This window comes from Phocoena sinus, chromosome 17 (assembly GCF_008692025.1).
Source record: "Phocoena sinus isolate mPhoSin1 chromosome 17, mPhoSin1.pri, whole genome shotgun sequence".
NCBI classification, from domain to species: Eukaryota; Metazoa; Chordata; class Mammalia; order Artiodactyla; family Phocoenidae; genus Phocoena; species Phocoena sinus.
Window position 1 is genome coordinate 79544279 of NC_045779.1, and position 25384 is coordinate 79569662.

General features: G+C 57.0%; 1 protein-coding gene and 1 pseudogene across 1 annotated transcript; both read left to right on the plus strand.

Moving 5' to 3' along the window:
* Nucleotides 1–617: 617 nt before the first annotated feature.
* Nucleotides 618–7098, plus strand: LOC116742275 (voltage-dependent N-type calcium channel subunit alpha-1B-like). Its single transcript, XM_032609601.1, is given in 8 exon segments — nucleotides 618–781; nucleotides 885–971; nucleotides 3441–3452; nucleotides 3806–3941; nucleotides 4091–4207; nucleotides 5502–5709; nucleotides 5949–6178; nucleotides 6562–7098. Coding segments are annotated over 8 exon segments (1491 nt in total).
* A 5584-nt stretch (nucleotides 7099–12682) lies between these two features.
* Nucleotides 12683–17690, plus strand: LOC116742276 (annotated as a pseudogene).
* Nucleotides 17691–25384: the final 7694 nt, after the last annotated feature.

Sequence of the window (25384 nt, forward strand, 5' to 3'; positions counted from 1 at the left end):
ATCTTGCCGGAAAGGCAAGCGTCAGTGTGGGCTGGGGTGCCCACCCAGGGACAAGGGGGACCCTTAGCCAGACCCGCAGACCCCAGGGAAGGACACGGTGTGCTCAGAGAGGCAGGGATAGTCAGGAGAGCCAGGTGTGCAGAGAAGGCTCGGCCAAGGGGGCCCTGGGGGCTCAGGCACTCAGGGAGTGAGGGGAGGGGCGGCCAGACAGCCGTGAACGAGGCCCAGTGGTGCTGTGTGCAGAGCGGACACACAGGGCCCGAGGCTGTTCTGTAGGGAACGTCTCCCGGCTGCAGTGGGCTCTGGAAACTGTCTGCGGGCCGCCGCGCCTCCTGGGGCTCTCCGGCCCAGGCCCCAGCCGGGAGCCGCCTGTCCAGCCTGCCTCGGCTCCACCTCCGGACTGCGCAAGGCTGGGCGGGCGGGACGGGCTCCTCGTGCCTCGGTTGCCATGGCCTGTGACGTTTCCTTTCCAGTTGCCGGATTCATTATAAGGATATGTACAGTTTGTTGCGTTGTCTTGCGCCACCCGTTGGCTTAGGGAAGAACTGCCCTCGTAGGTTGGCCAGCCAGGTGTGCTACTTCAGAGCCTCCAACTGACGTACTCTTCCCTGCCCGAAATGCAAACACAGCACACACTGCCTGCCTGGTTTGGGAATGATGACACCTCACCTCTCGTCCCTCCTGCCCTGTCCTGCCCGCACTCCAACCTCCGGGACACTTCGGTTCCCCATCTGACTCCCGACCCCTCCAGCTGGCTGGGGACAGGCAGCCTCATGAGACGGTGTGCACAGAGCTTTCTGGCCGGGCCGTGAGGATGGGGACCGGGTCCCCCCCGTGCCAAGGAAGCAGGCGTCTCACCCGGATTTGCCTCCGGGCTCTTGAAGGTGGACTGAAGGTCAGACAGTCCAGAGGCCAAGGGCCCCCGAGGAGCGGGGTGTGGTGCCGGTAGACCAGGAGCAGCTGCCCCTCTGGTCAGTAGAGTCCAACAACCCAGGGCTTTCTGGTTCCTGGGGGGAGGAGAGGGCAGAGGCAGTGGGGGCCCAAAGACAGGTCCTTCTTCACCTCTGGATGGAGCCACTCAGCTGAGTCCAGGAGCCCTGGGAGGAGGTCCAGACCCTGGGGTGGATCCACCTGCCAGGAGAAGGCTGTCCGCCTTCTCTCTTTGGTGGCCTGAACCTGCCTGTGTCTCTGGGAGCCCAAGCAGGTCCCGTAGGCAGCCATCCCAGGGGTGGAGGTGAGGCTTCAGGACTGGTGGCCTGTCTGCCTCGGAGGAGACACAGTCAACAACCCCTGGACACCTCCCTGAGTCTGGAGCCTTATCCCTTATGTTGGTCCCAGCCCTTCCTGGCATGCTGTCAGGAGGGTACAAGAGGGGCACCAAGCCACATCTCACCCCAGCTGCCCCCCCCGCCCCCTCTGCAGTCTCTCATTTTCCACCCAGCCGTGACCCAGCAGCAGCCCTGCCCCGGGCCGGCCTCGGGTGTCTCTGGGCCTGGAGCTGGCCTTGGCCCCGTGGACTTCGTCTCTGGAGCCTCGGGGCTCCCTGCAGAACAGCGTGGCTCTCGCTCTAGTTTTCTGGCCTGCTTTAGACTTTTCTCCACTTCTTAAGCCTCTCGGCTAACTTGGAAGCAAATTGAGCGTGAATTTGCTCATCAGGCAAGCTGATGTTTCTGCTGTGGATCTCCAGCCGGCCTTGCTGGTCACTTAACTCTACCAGCTGCCCTGGCATGGTGAAACAGCTCTTTTCCAATTTGGCATTACCCGTGGCTTCTGAAAGTGTAAAATCAGAGTTGACAACCCAAAGCCGCCCCGATGCAGCCTGTCATTCCCTCCATGTTCATTAGCTCAGATGCCCCCCTGCCCGCTCCCTGCGTGGGACCAGAGTGCGGAGGTGAGGCTGGAGGCAAGGAGGGGATCGAGCTCAGCAGAGAAATCCCTCATTTGACCTGTTTTTTCGTTTAATCCGATGCTGGTTAACTGGCTCTGTTTTCTTGTCTGCTTCCTCCCCCTTCCCTCCTGCTGCGCCCCTCCCGTGGACCCCACTCTGCCTCTGTCCTGTGGGCCGGGCCTCCAGTGGGCGCATCAGTTACAATGATACGTTTGAGATGCTGAAACACATGTCCCCGCCCCTGGGGCTGGGGAAGAAATGCCCTGCTCAAGTTGCATACAAGGTAGACCCCACGCCCACAACCCGCAGGCTGTCTGTGCTGCGGCCGGGCTCCAGTGTCTCTTCTGGGGCTTGTCCATCTGTTTGTCTGCTGCTGTGCTGTCTCACTGTTTCTTTCTCTTCTCTGCCCCGAACATCTCTGCTTCCTTCCCAAACAGAGGGAAGCAGACACCACGAGGTGTCCCTGCACTGGCCCCTTGTCCCCCAGGGCTGCGCCTCTGAGAGCCCCCGGGGAGGCTCGGGAACATGGAGCTGGAGCCCACCAGCTGCCTCTTCTCCTTCCCTTCTCTTCCCTAGAAAGGAGGGGACAGACCAGCTTTTTTGACAGAGCCTGTTTTTGTTCTGAGCTCAGGACCACACTCTGCTCCTCCGTCCCCTAAGCCCCTGATGTGGGTGGAGTTGTCTAGCCCTGAGGGTCTGACCCTGGGGGAGCAGCGGCCTGCAAGGTCTCTGCAGGGTGCACCTGAGGAGCCTGCCCCCAGCCCCGCATGTGCAGAACTTCCCGGGCTGGGGAGGGAGCGTTTTCTCTAGGGCTTCGTGGGTTCACGGAGCCTTAAGAAGGAAGGGTGCTGGAGAGAGGCATCCTGCCTTCATTCCTGGGGCTCCAGAGGGCCCTGCGGGGTGAGAACAGCCTCTGGGGCCTGGGTGGTCCCATGTCCCTCCCATCCTGCTGCTGAGGGCCCAGCGGGCTGAGCTGCGAGGAGGGGGGTAAACTGAGGACACCGCCAGGCCTCCTTCCCGGGTGGGCGAGCAGGCCACATGGCCTCATCCCCAAACCTGCTCCCACCTGCCCCTGCATCCTCCGTCACCCCCTTGGTGAGTAAGCACCTTCCATCCCTCCAGCGCTCCGCCCTCTCAAGAGCCCTCAATGCTCCCAAAACTCAGCCAGCATGTGTCTGGGGCCTGACTGCTGTCTCCCTCTCTGAGCAGGCTTCCCACCAGAGCTTTCATCTTTCTGATTCTGTCCACGCTGTCTGTCTCTGTGCTCCGATTCTGGGCTTGCATCTCTCCCCTGGCTCAGCACAGCCTCTGGGAGCTAAGTGGCTCCTCCAGGCCATATGCAGACGCCTCTAGTGTCTTCCTTGGTCCTCCCTTGCCCGGCATGTGAGTCGAGCCTGCCTGGAGGCCGTGCATGAAAGGTTGTAGCTTTGTCCCCAAGAAGGAGAGCTGTGTCCACACTGACACCTGGGGCCAGGGTGGGCAGCCAGGGCCGTGATGGGGTAGCCTTTGGAGTTCCTCCCCGGGTGTGCTGGCCAACTCCATGTTCTGGCAGTGAAGAGACCAGGTGAGGCCTTGTGGTGGGTGGAAGTGGATGGGCTTGGTGAGCTGGAGAGGGTCAGGAGATGCACAGAGCGCCATGTCCAAGAGGGTCTAGGCCCAGGCAGAGACTCCTGTCTGTTTGTCCTGGTCTCGCCCCTCTGCTGCTCCCTGAGATTCCTGGCTCTCTGCCCATCAACTCTGAGCGGGCACGACCACTGCTGTACCTCCACTGGAGAGTGGCCACACTCAAGGGGCCTCCTTCCTCTGGGCTCCTTCTAGCCCAGAACAGGGTCGGGGTGGAGGTTTCTGGCGGGTGGGAGCCAGGTTCTGTGGTCCATGGACCTCCAGGCCCACAGGACAATCCTCTCTCCTCCACAGACATACCCAGGAGGGTGGCATAAAGGAGTCGGTCTCCTGGGGCACTCAGAGGACCCAGGAGGTGCCCTGCGAGGTGACGATGCCCCTGGAGCATGGCCACTCCACGGAGATCCCGGTGGTGCAGACAGGAAAACCAGTGAGGGGTCCCAGGGCTGGGGGTTCGAGTTGGGGGTGGGGTGAGAGTGGGAGGGTGAGGGCGAGAGCAGGATGGGGGGAGGCTGGCATGGGGGAGAAGGTGAGAGTGCGATGGGGGTGGGTGTGACTGGGGGGCTGCTGTCCCCCCAGGCTGTGGATGTCCAGATGCAGAGCATGGCCCTGAGAGGCCCTGACGGGGAGCCCCATCCCGAGCTGGAGAGCCAGGGCCAAGCGGCCTCCATGCCCCGCCTGGCAGCAGAGACTCAGGTGGGTGGTCTGGGAGGGTTGGGGTCATGGGAGGGGGTTGGGGCTGAGGAGACTTGGCATGGAGGAGCTTGTGTCCCACATGCGGGCTTTGCTGGGGTGGTGCCTCCCCGAATGCACTGTAGCCTGGACACCACCGGCCCTCAGAACCCTCAGAACACCATGCTGGCCTCGAGAGGTGTGGCCAGGCCAGCAAGAGTCCCCGCTGCCCCGTGTCACTGGAACCCTCAGAACACGATGCTGGCCTCGAGAGGTGTGGCCAGGCCAGCAAGAGTCCCCGCTGCCCCGTGTCACTGACCAAGCCCTTCCCTGTCTCTGGGACACACCTCTCCCACTCCAGCTCTTCACTCCCCCAGAAATCACACACAGGGCCTCCTCAAGCCACCCTTTTCCCTCATGTCCTCTCGGAGGCCCTGGGGGTGACCCTGCTCCCTCTCTGGACACTGGACGTTCTTTCTCTGGGACTCGCTTGACCACCTGGCAGGAAGCCCCTGGCCAGGGGGCTGCAGTACTGTTTCCCGGGCTCAGCCCCTGGTTTGAGCATTCCTCTTCCAACCCCTCACTCCCCCGTCTCTGCCCACTGCGCCTGGTGCCCTCCTGGCCTGGCCACCTCCCTTTGGTGCCATGCTGGCGCCTCTTCTCCCTCCTTGATGCTTGAGCCCGAGCAGTGGCTCTGGGTGAGTCCGTTTCCGTGGGTTGTGCTTTCAGCCCTGGGAGAGCAGCCTCACGGTGCTGGATGGACGAAAGGGCTGGCACAGTGGTCTCACTGTGGCCGCTGAGGCAGCTCTGGGCCCCCCCTCCCGGGATCCTTCCAGCCAGGCCAATAGGCTCCCTCTTCCTTGCACCTCCCTGTCCTGTAGGGACGCTGAGGCCAAGAGGCCTCCTGGGCCCCGCCCGGCCTGGGAGAGACAGACAGGCACACAAACAGCATTTTGTGCAAAGAGCGCTTCTGAAGAAGCGGTGGGTCTCGGGTGGGCAAGACCAGTCCAGGGAGAGGGCAGGGCTTGGTGGTCCCTGAACCCCAGCCCCGCGGTGGGCCTCCCCAGGGACCCTGCCAGACCGTAGGCCAGGCCCTCCGTGGCGCCATGCTCCCCCCTCCCCCACCAGCACCCTGGGACACAGCCTCCCTTGTCTGGGGAGACGCCCCAACTTCAGGGATAGAGTCCCAGGCCCATTCTTCCCGATGGGACGTGTCCTGTGGTCTGCCCAGCCCCGGGTCATGGCGGCCTCCCCGCCGCCCTGGGCCTCCCTGGACCCCACTCTCAGGCCGTGCGCCCACCCGTGTCCCCGCCCGCAGCCGGCCCCAGGCGCCAGCCCCATGAAGCGCTCCATCTCCACTCTGGCGCCCCAGCGCCCCCTCGTGGCTCGTCTGTGCAACGCCGCCCTGGACCGCGCTCCGGCCAGCCAGGCCGCCCCCCACCATCACCACCGCTGCCATCGCCGCAGGGACAGGAAGCCGAGGTCCCTGGAGAAGGGGCCCAGCCTGTCCGCAGACATAGATGGCGGTGCGTGCGAGGGGTCTTTCGAGGGGCGGTGGCTCGAGTTGGGGGCTCAAGAGCACATGGGAACCCTCTTCCTTTCTGCACCTCACAACCCCACAGCCAGCCCTGAGCCTGAGACCAGGCAGGAGCCCCCCAACCCAGCTCTGCCCTGGGACCCTCTACTGGCCCTGGGGGGCCAGGCCGGGGTGGGGTCTGTCTCGCCGCCGGCTTGGCTGTGCTGACTTCTCCTCTCCCCCCGCCAGCACCCAACAGCGCCGCGGGGCCAGGACCGCCCTCAGGGGACGGGCCAGCAGGCTGCTGGCGGGAGCGCAGCCGGTCCCAGGAGCGAAGGCAGCCCTCCGCCTCCTCCGAGAAGCAGCGCTTCTACTCCTGCGACCGCTTTGGGGTCCGTGAGCCGCCACAGTCCCAGCTCTCCCTTAGCAGTCACCCTGCGTCGCCAGCCGCTGGGCAGGAGCCAGGACCCCCGAGACAGGTACGTGGGCCTCAGGACCCCGCCTCGCCCGCGCTCCCTGGGGTCCGGGAGGGAGCCCCTTCCCGTCCTGGTTCCTAGGCCCAAGCCTGCGCTCCTTGCTTCCCGGGCCCGTCCATCCTGCCGGGCGGAGCCCTGGCCCTCCTGCTGTCCAGTCCCTTCTTTGCTTTCCTTCTGACTGAGCTGGGCTGGGCTGTGGGCTCCTGGTCCCTGGCCCTGAGCCTATCTCTTGCTGTCACCACCATCCCCAGACTGCCATCCCACCCTCCTGGAGCCGCCCCAGGTCCATCCTAGCTGCCCGCCCCCGCCCCCCGCCATGGCTCTCCCCTGTGCTGTGCTCTGTTCGCCCTGTCCTTTGGGGGTTGCTGCGTTCCCGTTTCCTGCAGGGCAGTGCTTCAGCGAACGGGAGCCCCCTGCTGCCAACATCTGGTGCTAGCACCCCTGGCCGCGGCGGGCTGAGGCAGCTGCCCCAGACCCCGCTGACGCTCCGTCCCAGCGTCGCCTATAAGACGGCCAATTCCTCGCCCGTCCACTTTGCTGGGGCTCAGACCAGCCTCCCTGCCTTCTCCCCCAGCCGGCTTAGCCGTAGCCTTTCAGAACACAACACCCTGCTACAGAGAGAGCCCCTCAGCCAGCCCCTGGCCCCCAGCTCTCGGATCGGCTCCGACCCATACCTGGGGCGGCATCTGGACAGCGAGGCTGCTGCCCGCACCCAGCCTGAGGACACGCTCACCTTCGAGGAGGCCGTGGCCACCAACTCGGGCCGCTCGTCCCGGACTTCCTACGTGTCCTCCCTGACCTCCCAGTCGCACCCCCTCCGCCGGGTGCCCAACGGCTACCACTGCACTCTGGGGCTCAGCTCTGGCGGGGACGGCCGGGTGCGGCACAGCTACCACCACCCCGACTAAGACCACTGGTGCTAGCCGCACCGCGACCGGCGGGCGCGTCCCAGGTGATGAGTTTTATCATCCGCGCTGGGCTCCGGGAGCGCTCGGGCGCTGAGGCGGGGGCCGCAGCCCCGGGAGGAGAGCCTCGCCCCTGTGTCTCCTTCCTCGCGCTGGGTAGAGCGGTTTGTAGAGGGATGTGGCTCCCCCTCTACCCCTCCCGCGCTGCCTCCCTGGGTCTCACAGCTCAGAGCCTACACAGGACGCGGCTGTGTGTGCTGAGCGGCACTGGGTGAAGGACCCAGCATCCGAGGTGTGTCCTGGGAACGTTTTGCAGGAGGTCTGAATCTTGTGCGGATCATCCTTCATCCAAACGTGTGGTGCAGAGGAGCGGGCGAGACCTCAGGACAGAGTCGGTGGTAAACCGAGCAGGTCTCGTCAGCCCCCGCACACCAACAGTCCGGTGGCGCCCTTCGTACCTAAAATGGCAAATAGGCACTAGAAACACACGCAGATGCTCTGTCCTCTGCCAGACACAGTCAGCCCCGACAGGGACCAAATCTGGACAACGTTCTTGCTGTTGGTTTTGATTTTCAGTCACGACACCCTTCACTCGTTTGTTGACTCTATATACTTGATCAGAAAATAAAATTAAAAAACCAGAATAACGGGGAAGGGAATGTTAACATGACTGGAAAACATGAAACCTATAGGAGGACCTCAGCCTCTCAGGATGTGTGTTCTCGGCTTGCTCGAGGACATGCTCTGTGTCCAGTCCAGGCGGCCGACCAGACCACCCCGGCTCCCGCGGCTCTCGACCAAGTGCCTGACCTCCTAGCCCCTCGCGCAGGCTCCCGGGGGCGGGACGGGAGGCCTGTGTGGACTGCGAGTGGGCTTTGTGGAAACTATTCCAAACAGCAACTGAGTAGAAAGCGGATGTAATGGAGAACGTGCAGAACATCCAGTAGGTCCGTCGTAGTTGGAATGAAGCGGCCGTTTGCCCTTTTTCCTCGAACCAGTAGAGGCTGCCGGGCATGTGTAGCATGGCCCGCGTGGGCCGGTCAGTCTTTCTACACCCGATTCTCAGGGACGGGGTGCCTGACAGGCAGGGCGCGATCTCTGTAGTTGTGCAAATTTCTTTTCACAGAAGACTCATCGGGGAGAGGCTGGTGGGAAGCGGGGGAGATTGGATGGGGTGGGGGCAGGAGGAGTGCCCGCGTCTGAGCAGATGAGGGCAGCTGGGAACCAAACGGAAATGAGGCCGGAGCTCGGAGGAAGGAGCAGCTCAGCTGCAGCTGCTGAGCTGGGCGTCTGAGCCCACACTCTTTCTGGCACAAGAGGTGGGAAAGCAGGCAGCCAAACGAAGTCCCGCTTCAGGGCCACATTCAAAAAAGGCCACTGTTAGGACGTGGTGCATAAAGCACTGGAGACCCTCTGTTTTGTGAACAAAAGGAGCATTTAGATGAGTAGATTCGGACGTGTCCTCCGTAGTTTGAAATGTGAGATGATCTCTTTGCTGGACCATTTGAGTGTTCGCATTGGCTTTTACCCCATGATTCTCCTAAAGAAACTTGGAGTGTGAGGTGTGTGTGTGCGTATCTGTGTGTCCCCGTGAGTGGATGCCGTTAACCCATAGGGCTATGCAACAAAAGACACACATTTAATATTAGAAATAAAACACACAAGACCGCCACCTGTTCTAGGGTTTGAGCATGATTGTGACCAAACCATTTTATAGAATTTCCTTACTTGAAGGCACAACACTCTGAAACTTTAAAATAACAGAGTATTTTACTCAAGTAGGATATAATTAAAATCGGAATCTCGGGCTGTGCATGTCCTCCCTGGCTCCTGCTGCAGAGCAGAAGCTTGTGTATTTTGGTAGATGTTTTGTCTCTGGTCCCCCCGCCCACATTATTTTGAGTGTATTCATTCTGTGCAGAACCACAGCTGCTTCCCCAGGCCATGTTGGGCAGAGAATCCACTTTTCCGGACCCACACAGCCATGCTGGCTTGTCTGGATTCTTCTAGACACTGGAATTGGTGAAAATTACAGAGAGCGGGGGATATACTGCCTTGTTTTCCCGACTCTGCGTTTTGTTTCTGTACTGTCTCTTCTCAGCTGTCACGTTTCCCCGAAAATCTCATAGTGAGTTGCCAAATTTGAAGAGCATCAACCAGTTGTCTGCATCTGGAACCAGTCAAGCAGTGGCTGTAGTTTGAATAAGGTCTGTGTGCATGTAAAATATATACATATATTCAAGTATGTGCATGACATGTATATCTTCGTACTTTTTGATAAAATGTATTCATTTGTTAAATTTTAATTATATTTGATATAAATCAAGGGTTTGTTGCAAAACTTTATATTTAAGAACAGTGTTTTAAAAAAACAAAAACAAAAAGAGAAGTCCCAACCATGCAACACAACTGGGACTTGCTTTAAAAAAAAATTCTGTGATTGACTAGTTTGCCTGAGTAATATTTATCAGCCAAACTTTGGATTCTGCTATTGTTTCTACAATGACATTTTGTATGAAGCAAAGTCCTTGGATTAAAATAAAACTTAGCAAAAAATCAAAAACAAAACCCCACCGTGCTGCTGGGTGATATATGCAAGGGGTGCGGAGCCAGGCGGATGAGCCATCTCTGTTGGTACGGGGCTCAGAAGAAGGTGAGAACCTCTTCAACTTGCTCTGGGGCTGTTAGGATGCAAGGGTGGATTAGGCCCAGCTTCATGGTGAAGATCAGGGTAGGCCTGTGGCTGGAGGAGCCAGGATAAGGACTCACGGGGGATGTGGTTGTTTTAGGGGTAGGAATACAGTTTGGGAGTTGAGCAGGCATTGGCTGAGGTTTGGGGTGGCTGTGTTGGGTGGGTTAATGGTTAGAGGTTAGAGTTAGGTTTGGGGTTGAGGTTGGGATGTAAGTTAGAGTTGGGGTTAGGAATTAGAGGTTAGGGTTAGGTTACAGGCAAAGGGTTTGTCTATATAACCACTAACAGTGTAGGGTTATGTGGGTATAAGAACTAAGGTTTTGTTCAGTTTACTGTACATTAGAGTTCATTTAGAAAAGGCGTAATCGAACAGGCTTAGGTTTCAGACAAAAATGAAAATTATGGTTCTGATTACACTGGGAAAAGGGATTGGAGTAGGGTTCAAATTTTTAGTCTGTTCTGCTATGGGCCTATATTTGGATTAGGGTTAAGGGTGGTGTAGGATCATGGTCAGGCTCAGAGGTTAGGGTTAGGGAGTAGAGTAAGGTTCAGAGTTAGAGGGTCAGGAGTAAGGATAGAAATTCAGGCTCAGGGCTCAGGGTTAGAATGTAGGGCCAGGGTCAGGGTTAGAGGCTCAGGGACAGAATTAGAGGGTACATTAAGAGGATGAGGGGCTTCCCTGGTGGCGCAGTGGATAGGACTCCGTGCTTCCAGTGCAGGGGGCCTGGGTCCGATCCCTGGTCAGGGCCCTAGATCCCACATTCATGCCGCAACTAAGAGTTCGCATGCCACAACTAGGGGGCCCGCATGCCACAACTAGGGCGTTGGCAAGCTGCAACTAAGGAACCCACGAGCCACGACTAAGGAGCCCTGAAGCCACAACTTAGGAGCCTGCCTGCTGCGACTAAGACCAGGTGTAACCAAAAAAAAAAAAGAGGATGAGGTTTTTTTTTTTTTTTATTTAGTCTGCAATTAAAGATCGCAGCGATTTACTTATTTATTTTGTGGTACGCGGGCCTCTCACTGTTGTGGCCTCTCCCGTTGCGGAGCACAGGCTCCGGACGCGCAGGCCCAGCGGCCATGGCTCACGGGCCCAGCCGCTCCGCGGCATGTGGGATCTTCCCGGACCGGGGCACGAACCCGTGTCCCCTGCATCGGCAGGCGGACTCTCAACCACTGCGCCACCAGGGAAGTCCGAGGATGAAGTTTTGAGGGATTAGAGTTAAAGGATGCAGGCTAGAGGGTCAGGATTAGAGGGTTAGGTTAGATGGTCTGAGTCAGGGCCAGGGTAAGGGTTAGGAGTTTACAGGTCAAGGTCGAGTATATAGGGGCTAGGGTTTAGGAGTATTAGGGTTTAGGTTTAGAGATTAGGAGGTTAGGGTTAGGGAGTTAACAGTAGAGATTTGGGCGTTAGGGTTAGTGGGTTAGTGTTAAGCATAACTGGCCCACGACCCCCCTAACCCCTCACCTCTGTGTCCTCTAGGATGGACAGGACTTGCCCTGGGTCACTCATGAGTGTGGGGTTCACCTGGACCGCTGGTTATCTACCCTCCGTCCTGGAACCTGATAGCAGAAGAATGAAATGTCTGCTCAGGTCACTGACTGTTTCAAATCCAACTCAACCTCAGTCAACTGTTGTTAGGGCCTCAGAAGTCCACAGGGTTTCCTCCTCCCATCTGAATTGGAAAGAGTAGTGCTGGCCCCACTTGGCCTGGGCAGCCCCGGTCCAGCACAGGCCTGGCTGAGGTCACTCCATGGTCATGTTATGAATTTATACAGAACTTGGTGCAGCGACCTACCAGCCCCCAAGTGCTGCCTCCTGAGGGCTGGTGGGGCCCTCCTGGGACTGCAGCCATCCTTTGTCCCATCTGAGTGAGCATCAATAGACATCAGGTCTCAGGACAGCCCTTGACCTCTGACCACCCAGGCAGGCATCTGTGGTCCTCCAGCTCAGGCCAGTCTGGTCCCTGTCAAGCCTCTGTGGCCAATTACTGAGCTGACCATGCTGCTGGGCAACTGAACAGCTAGCTACCTGGGCAGCACAGACAGTCCTTTGGGATGTTTCAGTTACTAACATCCATGTGGTTGAGAAAAGGGCCTCCTCCCTCACAGGCTCATAGCCTGCCAAGAGAGGTAATAACCGTCTAAACATTTGAGTGTGTCCCTGACACAACAACCATACAGCAGACCATGGCCTTGCAATCCTTTGGGCTTCCAGCTGTAACAAACTTTTGATATTCATACTCATTAAGAGTCAAAGATACGGGAACAACTGGGCCACCCAATGGACAGTTTCACACTGAGGCTGCATGGTCTTGGAGAGCCACGTGCACCCATGTGGGCTCTGAAAGCTGCCAATTATGGATTCCATGATACGGAATAATCCTTGAGCCTCCCACTGCTTCACTGAGTAAGAATTTCCTAACCACCATAGCATTTAGTCTCTGCTCTTTGTAAAGGAGGGCGGAGACTGGATAAATGAGCAATATTGTTCTCGGGGGATGGGTGAGTAATGTGGCCAGGGGGCAGGTGTGACTCCTGGGCTCCCACCACCAGAGACATCAATGAGCGCTGTGCCTTTTGCAAGAGGAAGAGGTTCTTGCTGTTGTGGGAGGACAGCAAGAGCACTGGATGGGTGGCTGCAGCCCTTGACCCTAAATCAACCCCTTCCTTCCTTGGCCTTCAGATCCCACAGCTGTGCAGTGGGCTGTCAGTGATGTGGAATCTGCTGCTTTCTGCCAGCATCTGTTCTCATGCCAAAGTCCAGAACCTCAGCTTTCATTTGGGAACTTCTTACCTGTTTCCAGTCCAAACATTTCCAGAGGGCTGATGCTACGTTCCACCTGCCTTGTAGATGGGCATATGATCCACATCTAGCCAATCCCATGTTACATCCTATGGGTGCTCTGATGGGTTCAAGGGCGATGCTATGACCCAAAACCAGGCCAATGACGTTTATTTTATTTTATTTTTTGGCCATGCTTTGCACACGGGATTTTAGTTCCCCGACCAAGGATCGAACCTGTGCCCCCTACATTGGGAGCGCAGAGTCTTAACCACTGGACCACCAGGGAAGTCCCATCCCCTCATTTTCAAAACTGCTATGGATTTAAAGCACACAAGATGATTGTGATACGAGTGGCCTTTTCAATATGACTTCTTTGACTTAGAATGTTTTCAATGTTTATCCATGTTGTAACATGTATTATCAGTGCTTCATTCATTTTTTTTTTATTGTGGTTAAAAATACGTAACATGGGGATGGGGGGCAAGTGGAGGGAACGGCCCAGATGCACATCATTCACGGACCCTCTGGACTGGAGGGACTCGTGAGAGCCGGAGCCCAGAAATCCGGGGATGGATAAGACACAGCGTCCCCTCCAATTCCCGTAAGCACCCCTTGCTCCATCCTGCGCCCAAATACCTCAGTTAGGCGCTCTCCCCACTCTTTACACTCCAAACTCAGCCGGGACAGACCTCTGCAGCCGCCGCTCCCCACCCTGAAGGAGAAGCTCAGAGGTTCTGTCCCCCTTTCCTCTGAGGGACTCTTTTTGGTGACCACAAAAAGATTTGATCGCTCAGGACAAAGCTGGTAGAGGACAGCGGGATGGCTGCGCCGGGCGTGCCGCGCTTCCTCCTGACCTTCGACTTTGACGAGACTATCGTGGACGAAAACAGCGACGAGTCTGTCGTGCGCGGGCTGCGGCGGGCCAGCGGCTGCCTGAGAGCCTGCGTGCCACCTAGCGCGAGGGCTTCTACAACGAGTACATGCAGCGCGTCTTCCAGTACCTGGGCGAGTAGGGCGTGCGGCCGCGGGACCTGCGCGCCATGTACGAGGCCATCCCCCTGTCGCCCGGCATGGGCGAGCTGCTGCAGTTTGTGGCCAAGCAGGGCGCCTGCTTTGAGGTTATTCTCATCTCAGACGCCAACACCTTTGGCGTGGAGAGTGCGCTGCGCGCCGCCAGCCACCACGGCCTGTTCCGGCGCATCTTCAGCAACCCTTCGGGGCGCGACCCTTGCGGGCTGCTGGCGCTGCGGCCCTTCCACGCGCACAGCTGCGCTCGCTGCCCCGCCAACATGTGCAAGCACAAGGTGCTCAGCGACTACCTGCGCGAGCGGGCCCACGACGGCGTGCACTTCGAGCGCCTTTTCTACGTGAGCGACGGCGCCAACGACTTCTGCCCCATGGGGCTGCTGGCAGGCGGCGACGCGGCCTTCCTGCGCCATCGCTACCCCATGCACCGCCTTATGCAGGAGGCGCAGAAGGCCGAGTCCAGCTCCTTCCGCGCCAGGGTGGTGCCCTGGGAAACCTCCACCGAAGTGTGCCTACACCTGCAACAGGTGCTGAGGACGTGGCCTGCAGAGGGCACCCGGGCAGGGAGGGGTGGGCGGTGGGGGTCCGGAAAGAGAAAGCTAGTTTTATTACTCCCTCTCCCTTTCGTTTTGGTATATCCCTCCGGGATTTCCTGGAATCCCAGGGTGGTCCATTTGGGGACTGGAGGAGGGAGCTGGGAGCTGTCCCCATCTGTGCAGTTAACCCAGCTCGGCTGCCTCCCCCAGTTCCACTGCAAGCGAATTCCAGAGTCTGGCCGCGCCAGGGTGGCGCGCATATCTGAGCAGGCAGCAGTGTTTCCAAAAACCTTGTCCTCCCAGCTGGGAGGACGGGGTTCCCTGTCAGGGTAGAGAAGGAACATGTCTCGCCGCGTCATGGTTAACTGTTGCCTTGGGCTGCATGGCCTCCGTCCTCCAGTCTTCTGTCCAGGGGACCCAGGTCCCGAAATGTTCCCCCCACCCCGACCTCCCCCGCACCGGATTCCCTGCGGAGAGAGGTGGCGCTCCCTGCCGACGGTCCCAGGCCTAGATCTTGCTTTACCTACTGTGACCCTACACTACACTCCTTGCCTCCCTCCCCGCCCCCACCCTGTCAGCATCCCCACAGGAAAAAAAGCTAGAGGGAACAGTCACCTCCTGTTGGTGGAAAGAGGTAGCACACTATCCCGGGGCTCGGGTCTGGCCAGCCAGGGACCTCACAGAGCCCGAAGATGTCTCCTCGCACCCCAGCCTCGTCTATGCAGCAAGAAACCAGGGACTTAACCAAAGTCGCCCCACTGACTGGGCCCTCTGAGTCCCCCTCCTCCCGTATGGAACAGAAAGCCATGATGCTTTAAAGCAGAGCCAGTGGAAACCCAAGGCCCACCTCCCTCTTTTGGTGTTTCAGAGCTAAAGGAGGTGAAGGGGCAGAGCTGAGTGAGATCTCTCACGCTGCAGTCTGAGGGATGAGGGCGAGGTGATCTCTGCTCTCAGAGAGCCCCACTTAAGTGAGGGAGCTGGTCCCCACTCTTGGAGGAGTGCCCAGCTTGGGGAACCAAGCCTGAATACACAACAAAGCAGGCAGAAGGCAGAAGAGCAGGGTGCAGCCCACCTCCGCAGAGGGGCACAGGGGTCTAGTGTGGAGGGCTCCGTGGGCACCGAGGAGATGGGAGAGCGGATGGACACAGGGGTCTAGTGTGGAGGGCTCCGTGAGCACCGAGGAGATGGGAGAGCGGAGGGGCACAGGGGTCTAGTGTGGAGGGCTCCGTGAGCACCGAGGAGATGGGAGAGCGGAGGGGCACAGGGGTCTAGTGTGGAGGCTCCGTGAGCACCGAGGACATGGGAGAGCGGAGGGGCACAGGGGTCTAGTGTGGAGGCTCCGTGAGCACCGAGGAGATGGGAGAGCGGAGGACACAGGGATCTAGTGTGGAGGCTCCGCGAGCACCGAGGAGATGGGAGAGCAGAGGGGCACGGGGGTCTAGTGTGGAGGCTTCGTGAGCACCGAGGACATGGGAGAGCAGAGGGACACAGGGATCTAGTGTGGAGGCTCCGCGAGCACCGAGGAGATGGGAGAGCAGAGGGGCACAGGGGTCTAGTGTGGAGGCTCCGTGAGCACCGAGGAGATGGGAGAGCGGAGGGACACAGGGGTCTAGTGTGGAGGCTCCGTGAGCACCGAGGACATGGGAGAGCGGAGGGGCACAGGGGTCTAGTGTGGAGGCTCCGTGAGCACCGAGGACATGGGAGATTCTGCTGCTTAGGGCAGGCAGAGGAGGCTCAATTAGCGGGAGCCGTACAAGTGGGCTGCCTTTCAGTCCCTCGGCCCGCTAGCCCTGCAGGGCAATCATCAGGAGGTCATCAGAATTGTATTCAAAGTTGGCACTTGCAGCTGGAGACCCTGTCTTGCATGGCGTAAGGGTCCCCTGTGGATAAGGTCACCAAACTCCCTGGCTTCCAGTACTTTCCTGTCTCCAGCAGGCCTCTGGGTACCTCCTCTGTCTTTACCAGGACCCATTCCCACTGCAATGGGGGGAAGGAACAGACACAGCTCACAGCCCAGGAGGCGTGTAGGACTGGTCCAGTCTTGACTGGAGCAGGCTTTGGAGTGGTCTCAAGAGGCTCACTGAAGGCGGTGCCTGGGTCAGCATCCCAGAGATCCCAGGCTGTCAGCAGCTGGCCTGCACATAGTTCCCGGGGAGGAATCCAGACCCCTCTGAGCCGATGCCCTCACACCAGCCATCGGAGTAGCGGCGGGTGACGCAGATAATGGTGCCCTCAGAGAAGGAGAGTTCGTTGTCCTTCTGGCACGTGTATGGGTACAGTGTCACTACTGCACGGCGGGAGGAGAGGGGTGCCGTGAGATGTGCGTCCTGCCCCGCCACAGGGATGCTTGTGCCCACATACTGGACTCTAGGGGGCAATGTTGGGAGTGGGGCAGGAGATGCCTTCTTCAGAGCCCCAGGACTCCTCCCCAGCTGAGCTAATATTCAGTATCAGGCCAGCTGCTTCCCTCCTCTGTGGGGGTGCGGTGGGGTGGAATAAAAGGCTCCACAAGCGTGACACAGGCCATCCCCTCCACTCCAAGAAACTTCAGTGTCTGAGAGCAGGGCCCCAGGATCTGCCCATGTTTTGTAACCTGCTTTCAGCCCCCGTTCACCCTGGTCCTCCCACAATGTCTCTAGCAGGTGCTGGAGGTATTGCTCGGTAGGTGCTCAGTAAATACAGTAACATTGAACAGTGTAGACTTGGCCGACTGAGCCTCGGGCAAGTCACTTAGTTTAACCTCTCAGGCTTAGCTTCATCTGTTAAATGGGAGTGTGAAGATCCTAGGAGGTTAAGTAAAAGTGAGAAAATGGATGAGAAGCTTTGACTCTGGGGTCTGGTATAAAGCAGGGGCTAAATTATGTTAACCTCCCCCCCCCACATAACATAACATTTGCCATTTAAATCATTTTGAGCGTACAGTTCCATGGCATTAACTACATTCACGTTGTTGTACAAATCTTCTCAGCATCCACCTCCAGAACTTATTCATTTTCCCTATGGGAAATTCTGTATCAGTTTCTCTAAATTTTTGCCAACACTTGTTAGTTTTAGCTTTCTTGATTGTGGGCCTTCTGGTGTGTGGAGGGGTATATGGCGCTGTGGTGTTAACTTGCATTTCATCACGACTCATGATGATTAACGTCTCTTCATGTGCTTGTTGACCATTTGTATGTCTTCTCCGGAGAAGGGTCTTTTCAAGTCCTTTTTCCATTTCCATTGGGTTGTTTGCCGAGTTCCGCCAAGCGCTCCTCCTGGCGGCGTCGGTGGCGGTGAGTCCAGCCTGGAGCGGTCTCCGCGCCGCGGTGCCCCGCGCGCCGGGGTATCGTTAGCGGGCTCTCAGGAGAGGAGAGGCTCGGCCCGCGGCGCCGGTGCCCGGAGCGCCAAGATCGTGCTGTGCCGCGCGGACGCGGCGCCGCCGGGGCGGGTCTTGCTCGGCATTGGCTGCGGCTCACCTGAGCGCGGCGGCGACTCTCCCGGAAGTGGGCGTCCCGGCCAGAGCGCACCTGGCACGGGGGGTCCTCGGGGCTCTTCGCCGTCGGCGCCGCGCGAGCCGGCGGTGTTCTAGGGAGCCAGCGCGCGGCGGCTGGGAACGACCCGTCCCGTGGGTCTCTGGCACCCCAGCGGCATCCGAGCGCGGAGCGGAGGGCAGCGGACCGCAGGTAAGGGGACAGGGGCTCGGTGGGGTGGGTGGAGGAGAGAACGACGAATTACACCAGAGCTGTTTGGTACAGTCGCGAAGCTCCCTAACCTGGCGGCAGCAGGAAGGGCTCGCCTTTGGAGTAAAGGCTTTGAGGACGAGCCCGAGCCTACCCACTCCAGTTTTACAGTACATCTGCGGGTGTAAAGCTCACTCGTGCGCGTTTTTCCTAAGCAGCCAAGTGCCCCTCCCCGGCGATGTCTCTGCAAGCAGAACCTGAGAGGGGCCGGGTGCCTCGAGAGACTCGCCCTTGGCCCATGGGAAGTCCAAGGGATTTATCCTGCATGGTGATTTCACGTGCTGGGAGCCCCCGCCCGCCCCCCGCCAACCCCCACTCTGGCCAGCTGGCCCAGCCTTGGTTACTGCACTTCTCCAGCCCCGCCGGCCCTTGGCCAGCTGCTGGGATGGGAAAGGGAAGGGTGTCAGAATTTCACCTTAGAAACTTGCTAGGGGGCGTGGATTTAAACACATAGTGGTCACCCTGGCAGAAGAGAAGGGAGGAGGGCACCTTGTTGCCCTTTCATTGTGGATTCGGTGGCGCTTCCGCTGAGAGGGACCTCTCCAGTGTTTGGTGTATTGGAACTGAATAATTAGAACTTGTACGATTTTCAAATTATGTGGTACTTGAATTTAAAAGCAAAACTCCTAGAACCTCTAATTGTTTTATAAATTGAGGTCTAAAAATTGAAGGTCTGTTTTGCTTCCACTATGACATTATATTAAGAAATGTGCATATATTGAGAAGAGAGTCAGAAAAGGGAAGCAAACAGAAAACTCAGACGTACCACTGCAGAGGCCATGGGAGTTAAATTGTAAATGCTGCTGGCTTTCAGTAGCTTGCAGCCATTCTCTTCCTGTAGCTGATGGGATACAAAGCTCTACTGGGTTGTTCTTTGCACGGGATTGTCTTGTTTTGCAGAAATTCAGCTCAGAGCCATGTCTTGATCTATATGAATTTCCCAGATTAGGTCCCCAGGCAGATCCTGGAGGACCAGGGGGATTCCTTGCTTCATTATACCTGTCTGTTGGAGTCGAAAACAGCAGTGATGTAGCTTTCTTTACATCTGTTTTTTGGTCTATCATCCAGAGCTTAGAGTAGCTATTTCCTCTCTCCCTCAATAGGGTTGTGTTCTTGGAATGAATTATAGTCAGATGAACTTGTTTTTACAGGGAAGGGTCAGGGTCAGGGTCAGGGGTCGGGGCTCGGGTTAGGGTTAAGTTTAGGGGTTAGGGGTTAGGGGTTAGGGGGTTAGGGTTAGGGTTTAGGGTTAGGGTTAAGATTGGGGGTTAGGGGTTGGGGTTAGGGTACAGGTTAGGGTTTAGGGTACGGGTTAGGGTTAGGGTACGGTTTAGGGTACAGGTTAGGGTACAGCTACAGGTTAGGGTTTGGGTATGTGTTAGGGTATATATTAGGGTTAGTGTACGGGTTAGGGCTAGGGTACGGGTTAGGGTACGCTTTAGGGTTAGGGTATTTATTAAACCTCTCCCCCTCTCCAGATAGCACATAAAGGAATATTATTTGAGGTCCAGCCATGGAGAAGACTTTGGCACTAGGATAAGACAAAGAGCACACATATTATAAATGAATCACGTTAGGATTTTGTTTTTAACCTGTACATTCAAACACTAGTGCTTGGGAAATGTAACGGAGGCAGAAGCAGTAAAGGGTAGTTTTATGGGAATAACATCACAGTTTTGTGTAGAATACACAGATTTTGACTGGTTAGGAAGTCAAGGAAGAATGCTTTTGTCTGAAGATATAAGCCCTCTTCTAAATTGAGCTGTTATTGGAAGTTAGGAATGTTTTGTTGCTGTTGTATTGCTTTGTGTTTTCATGATTATTCTGCTTGCATCTCCCTTGTTAAACCTTTGAATTGGGGAAGAGTGCCATTACTGGAAATGAATTTACAGAATTATTTTCAAAAACAGAAGGAAATGGTTCTCACCTAAATATTAAGAAATAATCTCTATACGGGTGTACTAACAGAATTATGATTCAGGGATAATAATTCTATGAAATGTAATTAAACACACAATATATATTTTTTCTATTAAATTTCCATTGTTACTTTTTAAAAGTACAATTATAATTCAAGTTCTTTGTAACAAGTGAAATTTAAAAAGATTAGAGGAAAAGATAATATTTTACCACTTGCCATCCTTTCCCACTCCCTGAAACGACCAGCATAATGTGTAGCTTTCTCATTTTATACATGTTTTCCTTACATCTGGAACATCATGTTTCTCAGTGTAGAAAAACAGACTTAACTCTCACACTTTTTATAGGCTACATATCAGTGCATAGAACACAAGTATCAAGTATTTCAGACTTAGCGTTTGGAGGGACACTCAGGTTGCTTTCTGTTTTACTTTGTGGCTCTGCGAATTTGTTTTAATCCCAGAAAAAAATTTTTTCAATACAAAAGAAAAAATTAAGTTAGGTTTAAGGATAAGGGTTTAGGGTATGGGTTAGAGTATGGGTTAGGGTTACGGTACAGGTTAGGGTTAGGGTTAGATTTAGGGGATGGGGACGGTTTAGGGTACAATTTAGGGTACGACTGCGGTTTCGGGTGAGCGTACGTGTTAGAGTACAGGTTAGTGTTAGCGTACGGTTTAGGATTAGTGGAAGGGTTAGGGTAAGGCTTCAGGTAAGGGTTAGGGTACAGGTTAAGGTACGGGTTAGTGTTAGGGTATGGGTTAGGGTTAGGGTACAGGTTAGGGTTAGGGTACGGGTTAGGGTACGGGTTAGGGTTAGGGTACGGGTTAGGGTACGGGTTAGGGTACGGGTTAGGGTACGGGTTAGGGTTAGGGTACGGGTTAGGGTACGGGTTAGGGTACGGGTTAGGGTACGGGTTAGGGTTAGGGTACGGGTTAGGGTACGGGTTAGGGTACGGGTTAGGGTACGGGTTAGGGTACGGGTTAGGGTTAGGGTACGGGTTAGGGTACGGGTTAGGGTACGGGTTAGGGTACGGGTTAGGGGTTAGGGTTAGGGGTTAGGGTTAGGGTACGGGTTAGGGTACGGGTTAGGGTACGGGTTAGGGTACGGGTTAGGGTACGGGTTAGGGGTTAGGGTTAGGGGTTAGGGTACGGGTTAGGGTACGGGTTAGGGTTAGGGTACGGGTTAGGGTACGGGTTAGGGTTAGGGTACGGGTTAGGGTACGGGTTAGGGTACGGGTTAGGGTACGGGTTAGGGTTAGGGTACGGGTTAGGGTACGGGTTAGGGTACGGGTTAGGGTACGGGTACGGGTTAGGGTACGGGTTAGGGTACGGGTTAGGGTTAGGGTTTAGGGTTTAGGGTTAGGGTTAGGGTACGGGTTAGGGTTAGGGTTAGGGTACGGGTTAGGGTACGGGTTAGGGTACGGGTTAGGGTACGGGTTAGGGTACGGGTTAGGGTTAGGGTACGGGTTAGGGTTAGGGTTTAGGGTTAGGGGTACGGGTTAGGGTTAGGGTACGGGTTAGGGTACGGGTTAGGGTACGGGTTAGGGTTTAGGGTTTAGGGTTAGGGTACGGGTTAGGGTACGGGTTAGGGTACGGGTTAGGGGTTAGGGTACGGGTTAGGGTACGGGTTAGGGTACGGGTTAGGGTACGGGTTAGGGTTAGGGGTTAGGGTTAGGGGTTAGGGTTAGGGTACGGGTTAGGGTTAGGGGTTAGGGTTAGGGTTAGGGTTAGGGTACGGGTTAGGGTACGGGTTAGGGTTAGGGTACGGGTTAGGGTACGGGTTAGGGTTAGGGTTGGGGTTAGGGGTTAGGGTTAGGGTACGGGTTAGGGTTAGGGTACGGGTTAGGGTACGGGTTAGGGTTGGGTTAGGGTTAGGGTTAGGGTTAGGGTTAGGGTTAGGGTTTAGGGTTAGGGTTAGGGTTAGGGTTAGGGTTAGGGTTAGGGTTAGGGTTAGGGTACAGGTTAGGGTTAGGGTTAGGGATAGGCTTCTTGTTAGGATTAGGTTATAGTTTAGGGTGTGGAGCAAGGGGGTCCTGAATGGAGTGGCTTGGGGTCAGGAGGCGGTGGAGACTGTGTTTCGTGGGAGAGGCTTGCACGCCTGTGACATTTCGTCCTCGGGGTCAGCACGGCAGCACGGATCCACCATCTGCCGATTTGTCTGTTCCTTCATCGCTCACTCATTCCCTGCTCGCTCCTTCACTCACCCTCTCGATCCGTGGCTTGAGGAGTTAGGAGTTACTAAGGGTGTACTCTCTGCAGCAGAACACAGGACGCAGAGGGCCCGAGAGATCCGGCCGTCGGCAAGGCTCAGGCCTGCTCAGCGCGCCACTCACGGTGAGCCCGGGAGTGAGCTGTGCCCCAGGGCGGGGGCTCCAGGGGGACGAGAAGACCCTAGAACTGGGGTGCCGCCGCTTCCCGCCTCCTCTCCCTCAGGCTCCCTGGCCTGCCCGCGTCCCTGTGGCGCAGCTCTGTGTTTGGTCACCCTTTGTGTGGCAGAGGCCTTTAGGAGAGGGTCAGCGTCCTCATGGGAGGATCCTGCTACCCACAGAGCACCTGGGACTCTGAATCCATGTTCAGCAAGGGGAATACTCTGGAGCTTTCCAGGCCCCAAAATCCTGGCAGCTTGGCTGGGCTCCCGTACCCACTTCTTATGCAGTCTCCCTGGATCCCCCTTCCCATCACAGTGAAGATCCAGAAGGCGTTATGTGAGGCCCTTTCCGGTCTGGGCAGCACCAGGGCCCTGGGGCTCTTCCAGGCCCAGAGCATCTCTGAGTGTGTTCCAGTGTAGTGAAAAATTGACAGTTTTCACACAGTGTAGAACAAGCCTGGCTGTTATTTATGGTTTGTGTTGTATGTGATTTTTCATGGTCTTGGAGAGTCCCATCATTTTTTTGATGCATCAGCACATTTGCCCACAGCACATGCTTGAGTCCACAGGCTCAGGGGTATTCCTGGGTTCTCTGGTCAGGAAGGCCCAGTCAGACTGGAGGGGAGACTGACCACACCCAAGGCCTGGTCCTTGTCAGGCAGAGGGCGGGAGAGAGTCCAGTGAGGCAGGATTGAGGCTCATTCCAGGAGGGTCATCCTGACTGTGGTCTGAAGAGATGCTGCTGCTTCTGGGCATATATTTTTCTAGAGGAGAAAAACACAGATGTTGTATAGAGCATGCCTTGGACTAACAGGCAAAGGCAAGTCAGTGCAGGCCTGCGAGAGGAGGATCATGTCTCCCAGATCTTTATGGACTGTAGAGCCAGCACCTCCCCAGTCAGCCCCAGGTGGAGCAGAATTAGGACACACAAGAAGTGGACGTGGGTCAGACGGCAGCTTTGTGATTGTGCAGAGACGGCTGACTGTTTCCCAAATCCAGGGTTCTAGAACTGGGGCCTCTGGAAGGCATAGGCCTTCAGGAATATGGTGAAGTGCTTACGGAAGAGTAGATAGCAAAATGTAAGCGTCAGCCCAGAGCAAGATAACACAAGACCCCCAGTCCGGAAGTAGCACAGGCACGACCTGCAACTGACACTCAGACTTGCTTCTCCCACGAGAGGCTGGGGCAGCTGAGCAGGCTGGGTCTGTACCCCACGACTGGGCAGGGCAGAGCGTGCTTGAGCCTTCAACTAGCCTCTGTGACAGCTGCAGGGCCGTGACCATCTTTATTTCCCAGGGACCATCTGCCGTCTCCCCATTCTTGGGGAGGCTGAAGCAAAAACAAACTTTATGAAGCTTCCTGAGCTTCTGTGTGTGTGTGTGTGTTACGTGAGTGTGCACAGTACGTGCATGTGTGTGCTGTCTGCGCACAGGTCTGTGTGCACCCGAGTGCTTGTGAGTGTGTTTACGTGCAGGCGGGCACACGTGTGTGTGTGCACGTGTTTTTGCATGTGCAGCAGCACGTGTGATTGTGAGCACGTGACTGCAGCGCATCTTTGCGCGCGTGTGTGTATGTGTGTGTGAATGCAGGTGTGCTTGGGCGTGTACGTGCACATGTGTGTGTACACATGCATGCTGTGGGGGGATGAGGAAGGCGTGGAGTTGTTGCTTTCTGGCGCCGCCTTCCCCCACCCTCCCTTTTGCTGTTGCCTCAGCGCTTCGTGGTGAAGTGTGGAGACTCAGCAGGAGGGTCACTACCCGCTACCGTGAGCGATCTGTCTGCTCACCCTCGTGGTCACCCATCTGTCCAGTAAACGTCCCTGAGTCTGTGCCATGTGCTGGGGCCTGGGGCCCACAGGGAAGCAGGCGTGTGCTCTCAGCTCTGCTCGGCCCAGCCGGGCGTGGGGCAGAGGAGCTGCAGGCCAGGTGTGTCTGCGGAGAGAGAGCTTACCTCTGGCTGGTGGGTCAGCGGAGGTGGCAGCTGAGCTGAACTGAAGGAGCGGGGTGGATGGAGCTCGCTCTAGAGGAGGGTGGGGGCGGGGGCACGGGAAGGGGCTGGGTGCCTGGCTCACGGGGAGGGTGCATCGCAGAGGGGCTGTAAGGGTGGCCAAACAGCTAACTTCCACTTCATTTTTTTTTTTTTTTTTTGCAGTACGCAGGCCTCTCACTGTTGTGGCCTCTCCCGTTGTGGAGCACAGGCTCCGGACGCGCAGGCTCAGCGGCCATGGCTCATGGGCCCAGCCGCTCCGCGGCATGTGGGATCTTCCCAGACCGGGGCACGAACCCGCGTCCCCTGCATCGGCAGGCGGACTCTCAACCACTGCACCACCAGGGAAGCCCCTCGACTTCATTTTATAGACAGAGAGAAAAGCTTTGGAACCAGAGTGACAGGATCAGGCCCCCACTTTTCCTCTGGTGGCGGCTGAGGGGTTTGATGGCAGAAGAGAGAAGATGGGCCGAGGAACAGGGGTGACGGTAGGGGCTGTGCCTCCGCCAGGCTTCCAGCCTCTTTGTGCTGGTCCCTTGGGTCCACAAGGTTAGCAAACACCTTGTGTGAGGCTGGAATGGGGCTTCCTCTTCAATCCCTCTTTCCCAGAAGTAAACGCAACACAGTTTGGAGTTGGTGAGACTGAGGGGGCCATCTTGCCGGAAAGGCAAGCGTCAGTGTGGGCTGGGGTGCCCACCCAGGGACAAGGGGGACCCTTAGCCAGACCCGCAGACCCCAGGGAAGGACACGGTGTGCTCAGAGAGGCAGGGATAGTCAGGAGAGCCAGGTGTGCAGAGAAGGCTCGGCCAAGGGGGCCCTGGGGGCTCAGGCACTCAGGGAGTGAGGGGAGGGGCGGCCAGACAGCCGTGAACGAGGCCCAGTGGTGCTGTGTGCAGAGCGGACACACAGGGCCCGAGGCTGTTCTGTAGGGAACGTCTCCCGGCTGCAGTGGGCTCTGGAAACTGTCTGCGGGCCGCCGCGCCTCCTGGGGCTCTCCGGCCCAGGCCCCAGCCGGGAGCCGCCTGTCCAGCCTGCCTCGGCTCCACCTCCGGACTGCGCAAGGCTGGGCGGGCGGGACGGGCTCCTCGTGCCTCGGTTGCCATGGCCTGTGACGTTTCCTTTCCAGTTGCCGGATTCATTATAAGGATATGTACAGTTTGTTGCGTTGTCTTGCGCCACCCGTTGGCTTAGGGAAGAACTGCCCTCGTAGGTTGGCCAGCCAGGTGTGCTACTTCAGAGCCTCCAACTGACGTACTCTTCCCTGCCCGAA